The 8,091-nt window shown below is 41.0% G+C and overlaps 1 protein-coding gene across 2 annotated transcripts in view; it reads right to left on the minus strand.

Annotated features, from left to right (window-relative positions):
* Window positions 1-2,240: 2,240 nt before the first annotated feature.
* Window positions 2,241-8,091, minus strand: part of tiam2a (TIAM Rac1 associated GEF 2a) — a 61,291-nt gene continuing 55,440 nt past the window's right edge. Inside the window, exons 21-27 of one of the 2 annotated variants that reach the window (XM_046062509.1) lie at window positions 7,873-7,991; window positions 7,263-7,371; window positions 6,728-6,786; window positions 6,511-6,613; window positions 6,171-6,264; window positions 4,822-4,976; window positions 2,241-4,471 (exon numbers count right to left, since the gene is read on the minus strand). In XM_046062509.1, the coding sequence (XP_045918465.1) occupies window positions 3,771-4,471; window positions 4,822-4,976; window positions 6,171-6,264; window positions 6,511-6,613; window positions 6,728-6,786; window positions 7,263-7,371; window positions 7,873-7,991 (1,340 nt within the window). In that variant the 3' untranslated portion in view covers window positions 2,241-3,770. Of the gene's footprint in view, window positions 4,472-4,821; window positions 4,977-6,170; window positions 6,265-6,510; window positions 6,614-6,727; window positions 6,787-7,262; window positions 7,372-7,872; window positions 7,992-8,091 lie in introns of those variants that run through there. The other variant, XR_006827077.1, reaches the window with a different exon arrangement.

Raw genomic sequence — 8,091 nt, forward strand, 5'->3', positions numbered from 1 at the left:
ATGACGCTGTGTTATCCAGATAGCTTAGTGACCCTAATGAAATGTTATCGTAAGCTTTTATTCTGGAAGATGATTGTATGTGTGGGAAGAGTTTGGAGGGCAAGAACTGGCGTCACTTGTCATAACATTAGTACACCATGTATACAAGGGCAAATATTTCATGTCACTGTTGGGGGAGATTTTTAGAAATAAAGTCTCTGAGAGTCTGAAAAGGGCTTGATATTGGTAGGGACATGTCCTGCTCTCCCTACTAAAGTCCAGGCCCTTGAATTTTATTTAAAAAAGTATTTTTTGGCTGATTAGCAAAAAAAAAGCAGTAAATTTGGATGGTGTTTGGTCATCTTAAGATGACGTACACCACCCCTGTTAACATGGCAAAGTTCAATAGCATGTTAACAGGTCCATTTTGGGTGCTACCACTTAATCAGTTTCTGAGAAGAAACCCTGCATACAATAATTGCAATTGAGAAAATAATTCAACCTACCTTGTATGAAATTAGGTTTAGAAGAAATATTGATTGAACTGGGATAAGAAATAATATTGATTAATTAAAAAAATATTTGTTACTTATTAAGAAAAAATTGTACTGTCACTTGTATATAGTATCATATTTGACATTCATTTAATAATCACCTACTACCTGTCAAGTTTATTTAAATAATTTATAGCATCATCTAAAATGCACCGGTTTCTGTTATGCGAGTACATGATATTCTGCGTTTTCAAAATAGGGTAACCATTCATATTATTTAATATAGTATCAGTAATACAATGTAAACAACATTGTTAAAAGTACAAGTCCTGCATTCAGAAGAAATGTAGTTAAGTAAAATCTTGAATATGCCCCTCTAAAAATATAGCCTTGTGAAGATCACCAAACATACTTACTCCACCACTGTTGAGTGTACAATGCACATTTCTACAACTACAACTTAGTGTCAACACATAAGTTATAGTCTGACAACTGTGATACTAAGAGGTGTCCAGACTCCAGACTGTTGGAGGTTAGAGGTCATTGGAGGATATTTGACATTTTCAGTCATTCCCAGACAAAATGCATGTTAATCAATCTGGCAAAAATCTAAGCAGCATAAATCATGAATAATGACCCGCAGCCCACCACCCTTCTAAAGGAACCCTGGATTCAGTTTTAGTATGGTTTTCAAACCATTAAACCGCCACAGCTGTCTGTCATTGTAGGTAACCTCATAAATCACACCAGAGATGAGCCATCCTTTCAGCCGACAGCTCACAGTGGAGCTGCTACACAGCCAACGTCATGACAGGTTCACTCCTGGTGATTTGTCACAGATTGTGAAATGCAACGACTGTAAAGTAATAAAAAAAGCACAAGATGTTTCCCCTGTTACTCTGCCAACGTTACCTGTCCACACATATTTAGATGCTTCATCATCGTGCTTGGCTGTCCTCCACACCTGTTTACTATATAGGATTATACTATGAAATAATCCTATGTGGCTCCACGTAAAACTTCAATACTAATCCTAGTCTTACATATAGATTTCCTTCTGTAGTCAGGTGGAGTGCATCAAATTGTTTAAATATTGCTTTAGAGTTTTTCAAATCTTATTTTTTGATGCTTTAAAATGAAAATTTTCACTTTTGGAAAATTAAATATCACATTCTTCATCTTACAAAGAATTTGATACACAGAGTTTTAGTACTTGGTCTGGTATGGCCAGTAGCTTATGGTGGCTATGGTTAAACTTTAGGTAGATGTTGCTGTTGGCTGATATTATCGAGTCCATTCACTGATTCTGTGCTTGTGCTACAAGTTTTAGCATGAAACATTATCACTTGATTGTCGCTTATGGCCACACTGGCTGTCCTTTTAATATTTTATCCTTTCATATCTTATTGTCAATTTTATATTCATGACTTGACCTGCAGTACATCCTCTATCTTTCTCTATTATATTTTTCTACCTAAAAAAAATCCCAGTATGTAGCTTGGCTAATTTCATTTGTCCGTATATGTAATGTGACCCACTTCTGTCAGATAATTCTGCATTCTACTGAGGATATACCTTTTCTCCCACCACCAGGATATTGAATTCTGCGTTTGACAGCTAATCAGGGACTGGTGGCAAGCCTAGCCCAGGGACCAAGCCCGAGATAAGACGCTTACTTCCCAGCACCGCTTCACCTGTCAATAGAACATAAAGGATATGTAAACTTGAACTGACAGACTTTGAGGGGCAAATTGAAACAAGGCGTTATTCACAGATAAAACTTTTATTTATAAAACAGTTCCATAAGAATGGGGCATTCACATTCATTGGTATGCTAGCATTAAAGGCATGGTTAAGTTGAGCTGAGAAGGTAAAGAATATAGCAGTGGTTTGCCTTGTTATAGTACTTCATTAAGTACTTTATGCTATGGCAAACAACACATTTTACAAAAATATCAGCTGCATTTATTGCAAATTCCTGCCTTGTTTCTTACCTGTACAGTGTCAAGTATGTATTAGAATACATAAATGTTTCAAAGCTAGAAGAGATTATATATACACAGGACACAAACGTAAAGAGAAACATTGGGGTTTTGACATTATTGGAGTTTAAATCATTCAGTTAAGCAGCAAAACTCAAACACACTTACACATTCCAATGCACACCCTAGAACAGTCTTCAGGGAAAGATAAAATCCTGTAGGCTACATTAAAAATGAAGTGGACAAAATGTCAAGCTATACTGCATCTTTTTTATTTACTAATGGACCAAATCTTTAGCCAATGGTTCAAGCCATCACCCAAAACGTTACTTTGCTAAGATATACATAATCCAATCTATTAATAAATAAAAACAGCATTAATTACATTAAAACCTGTACAGATAAAAAATATTTCAAATATATAGGCAAACAGTGTACTTTAGTGCACAAAATACAGCAAAAAGGCTTAGCTGTGAAAGTTTTTGTCCATCCCGTTTATTTAGGCTGTCACTTCTTCACAGGGAGTCTGATTGGCCGCCATAGCTCTTTGGGTGGATCTTACTGGTGTGGCACAGCTTTCACTCAGCGCCTCCTTTCATTTTTAATGATAATGCAATTTGTAAAAAGCAGTGACCTATACCGTTTGGTTCTGTGAAACCAAATACAAATGAATACTTTACCAAGCCTGAACTTATGACCTCCGTGTAAAAGCCTGCCGACAGCAAACTGTAGAACAACATGTAACACAATATAGGCTAAACTTCTTTCATCTCAGTATCCTGTGGTTCTATATGTACTGTGGACTTTCCTCCAATTTTAACTTTTGGGACTATGAGACCAAAGACATTCTTCCCATGTCCTCATAGAAAAGGTCAAAAAGCAAATAAAAAATGCCAATCTGCATGAGCTGTCAGGGAAAGTCGGAGGGAATTCGATGGTTTGTGGGAAAGAGGCAAAGCCCAGAGAGCAGAGGAGATCATGGGAACGCATCAGTGCTTGGCAGATTCATTGCAGTCATTATTATTGGGACAGAAATCACCTCGCTTCGCCTCCCTGGGGTGAGAAACTGGGTCTGTCAGCCAATAAGCTTCCATCAGAACAGATCATTTACACCTAACGTTTATCAGGCAGGTATGTGTCTTACGAAACAGACTTCCGCATTGAGGCACAGCTTCACAGCCACCCTGGTAGAGCCTGCAGTGAACCACAGGATGCCCCTCGTGTGACACAGGGACTTTGGTCAGCGCCTTTCACCTTGATGACCATTAACTTGCGGACGTGATACAGTATAGTTCTGCTCTGTCCATCCAGCCCCTTATGAGGAGGTGGTATTTCCAGAGTCAGTGGCAGAGCCCTCAGCTGGGTCGTAGAAACAGTCTTCGTTCACTACAGAAGTCAGACTTTGGACACTGAACTCTCTCTCCAGCAATGTGTTGAGGTCCACTACCCCTGATGGGGAAGTGGCATCCGTCTGGCTGTCCAGTGACCTGCTGTGGATCTTCATGTTCAACAGTGCACCCTGGCTCCTCCTGAAACTGCTGGGTTTCCTCTTGACAGCACTGAAGTGTCCTCGCATCAGTTTGGGTTGGGTCTCTGGAGTGTCCCCGACTCCCTCAGGTTGAACACAGGGAGCACGTGCACATTTTGACACCGCATCCTCTGAGAGTTTAAGTTGGAGGAACTGAGCCTCAATGGCGCTAGTTGGGGAACTGCTGTCTCCGCTGTCCCTCCTTGTTCCCCCCTCGCTAAAGCCATCATCATCCTCATCACTTAAAATATCTGACTCTTTCACTGAAGAGGCGGAGCGGGGTTGCGAGATGGATCCAGGTGTCTGAGACCAGTTCGTCTGGACAGGCAGGTTATGCGAGTCAGAGGAGGTGCAAGGTGGAGGAGCCCCAGATAAGCTGTAGGTTCCACTGCTCAGGCTTCCCTCGTCTGAGTCTGGCCCCAGCTTGAGATTTCCAGCCTGGACCTCTCCAAGTGGCTGCTTGCACAACCAGGAAGCCCTGGAGGAACCTTGTAACAAATTAGGAGACAGCAGTCAGAAATACCACTCTTATCTGAGCACAACACTTGCACCTTAATTCCTTCTAGCATTTTATGACCTAAAAAGTAAGATATGATCATCTCTAAAGCACAATACTAAGCATTACACAGTTGATGATGTTTAAAGCCAAATGACCTTAAAGGCGAGAATCACTCTGTGCCCTATATGGACATGTTTTATAGGAAACTTTCTCAAGAAGCAGTGCCTGGTACTTTAAACCAATACCAAGTGTCATTTGTAGATCTTTAATTTAAAGAAATATCTCCTCCATAAAACAAAAACTGATATTTTTTCTTACGAATGCTTGCTGAACGCTCACCTAGCCTGGCGGAGGAGGGCAGGGTGCTGCGCAGGGGGGCCAGTCGCTCCTTACAGCCCCTCTCCAAAGTGCCCTCATTTCTCATGTTCCTCCTCACGTTCTCCCTGAGGATGGAGCGGATCACCTTGATGACATTGACCTTGCTCTCCGGCACACTGGTGGGGTAGGACACAGCAGAGGTACCATAGTAACATGAGCACAGGGTGTGATAAACCTGATTTCGGAAGCATAGATTGAGGGGATTGGTGGGAGAGCTCTATTGTGTCCCAAGTGAAATGGGTGATTTAATTCATTAGGAGCGATCCAAATTTCACAGTGTGTAGTGAGGATTACAAATTTGGTCACAGGCTTCACTCTCACCACTATCCCCATGGTTACAGTTTTATACTGTTGAATGACAACAGCAAACATAGGATCCATTGGAGGAAATGCCAAGCTGATAGCTAAACCCTATTGTGTCTTCTTTGGGGACCATGATATGTAAACAAAAATGGCTTTACAAAATTAGACTATTGAACTACATGAAAAAAATGCTATGTTGGTGGGTGTATTTTTGAACTGTGGACAAACTTGGGCTAACGTCCTCCTGTTTCCAGTCTTCATGCTAAGCTAAGCAGATGCAGATATGATTAGTATCATGAGAAAAACAGTAAAAAGATAACAAAATGTTGCACTATAAGGTATTTACTATGCTTCAGTCAAACTATTAAAAAAAGGTGACAGGTTTACCTTGATAACGTTGGAACAAAAAGAAATCACTACATTGTAAGTAGGTTTGAAAAAAAGCTCAAAAGTAATTCCAGTCTATCACAACTTTGGGTCTTTTATTTTGTAGTATTGACCACCATTTCCATCAGTAATAATAACATTATGTTATAATGTTAAAACACTGCAGCATTGCTCAAAAGAAGGCTGACGTGATGGTGCAAGCAGTCAGATAACAAGTTGTAAAAAGCCTAAGTTAGACTGTCTGTTATAAAAACCCATCACAGTTAACAGACCAGCTTTCTGGGTCAACTTGCCTGTGCAATGAGAGATTACTACCGAACATTATGAGCATGCTCACTTTGGTTTTGCCTCCAAAAAAAGTGGGTTAGATAATATGGCTAAACCATTGGGCTTGTTTCCAACCTGTATGACCACCTGACCATGTGTATTTATTGCCCTGTTGGATCATTTTGGCTACGTCGCTGTGTTCCCACATCTCAGTAATTATTTAGTGTTATCATAACCAACAGAAATGGTGGCCAAAACTGGTATGTGTAATGGATTAAGAAATGACTATGGAATCCATGAATGAATACCCAAATAAATTATCATTGATTCCACCTGCAAGTTTAATCTCTGACCTGCTACACAGCTGGAAGACCATCTCCGGTCTGCCTTCCAATTCAGACCTGGAGTGAATCAGCTCCCAAATGCAGCTGCTCTCTGTGCCTGGTCCTGGGAGAGCGAGGAAATAAAGGAGAGGCTTTTAATCACACAGTCCAAATATGGTTTATGGTTTCAGAAGGCGATAAGGAGGGAGGGGGCTGAATAGAAATGCCAGAGGAGGTGTGTGTAGGCAAGGAGAATGAGCTTAGGGGAGTGTGGGGAAATACGAAGTGGGAGAAAGAACAAAAAGATTTAGCGGATGTACTTTGTGAGTGATTTAGTGGGGGATAATGTGGCGGTGTGCTGGCCTCTTACCTCCAGTATTTCCCAATCTGACCTGCAGTGCAGAGAGGGGGATGAGCCAACGGAACTTAAAGGGGTCCGTATCTCCGTGAGAAAGTGCTAAACGAGAGTTGGCCTGGTCATCACAGAGAGTGCCGCACAGGAGGAAAAAGAAAAATGCTATGTTTCACACCAAAGACACCATTTGTGGCATGCGAGAGTAAATGAGTGCAGCAGACACAATGCTTACCATTTTCTTCTTCAGCTTGTTGTTTTCCCTGTAGACCAATATCACCGCTTTCTTGAACACTGGTGAGAGAGAGAGAGAGAGAGAACACATCGGTGTCTTAGTTTTGACTGAGAATGCCTCTTGGGGAAAACTGACTGAAGGAGTGCAACCCACAGAAGCATTTTAGATGCCAGCTTGAAGCCTTAAAGCATATATCAGCGCTACCACTACAGATATTGAAATTCACTGAGATCTGTTTGAGTTCTACAGCAGATATGATTCTGTGCGGCTGTACATCAAACCCAAAACACTTGATTACACTTTTAACTGAAAACATGCACGGATGACATCATAAAATGCATCCAGTATTAAAAATTGTATTTGGTTGTTGGTGCCCAAAGCCTTTGAGATGAGACAGTAAGATGAATTAGATTGGAATAGCAACCAACACATTGGTTGCCAGAAGTTTTAGGTGTCTGGCAAGGTGTTGGTAGGGAAATTTTAGGGACTCATTTTCCCAGAAGACAACAGCAATCGTGGCAGTGTGTAGACTCACCAAACACGGTCATTTCGGGGTCTTTTCTCATTCGGCCCAACGATGGATGTGGGTTGAGCCAGACCACTGAGGAATGCATGAGAAACTCTCCCATAGAGATCTCTGTGACCTGAGAGACGCACACAGGAGTCGGTTTAAAAGAGCGGGGGCAGAAGGAGAACAACAACAAGCCAGACTTTTCACTGCTGTGTGAGATACATACTAACTATCCATGTCTATAACTGTTGTGTTTGCACATGGGGTGAAAGCTGATTTTCAAGCAAACCCTGTATCTGGTTTTCATAGTTTTGGATAGCAGTTTTAAAATACATTGAACACATACAGTACCCTAGACAACATTATTTAGCATTCACTTTGAGTATTTATACTGAAGTGGTTACCAACTAAATATTCCATCAGTTTATAAATGTATTCAGTCCCTCAAGGCAATGCACAGAAGATGGCATAAACAACATAAGCTAAACTGCTTCACTCTGATGTACTGATAGTTAACTGGATTAACGTTTGTCCAGTAAAACTCTGATATCAATGTACAGCTGTTGCAAGGGCAACTTTAAATATATTTACTATACTTGATGATTATAAATCTGATTCTGAAATGTGCATTTACCTCTTTCTCGTGGCCAGTCTGCTCAGCAACGAGCTGATCAAACACGGAGCCGTAATCCTCATAGATCTTCTGCATCTCATTGATGTGGCTGGCTACCTTTTCCATGGCTTTCAGAGCCTCTGCAGGAAAGAGAACAGAATGGTTTGTTATTACAGTAGCACATTTTATTTGCTCATTGTGTATGGGGGGGGGGGGGGGGGGGGGGGGGTTTTTTTTTTT

This window comes from Micropterus dolomieu, linkage group LG11 (genome assembly GCF_021292245.1).
Source record: "Micropterus dolomieu isolate WLL.071019.BEF.003 ecotype Adirondacks linkage group LG11, ASM2129224v1, whole genome shotgun sequence".
Taxonomy (NCBI): Eukaryota; Metazoa; Chordata; class Actinopteri; order Centrarchiformes; family Centrarchidae; genus Micropterus; species Micropterus dolomieu.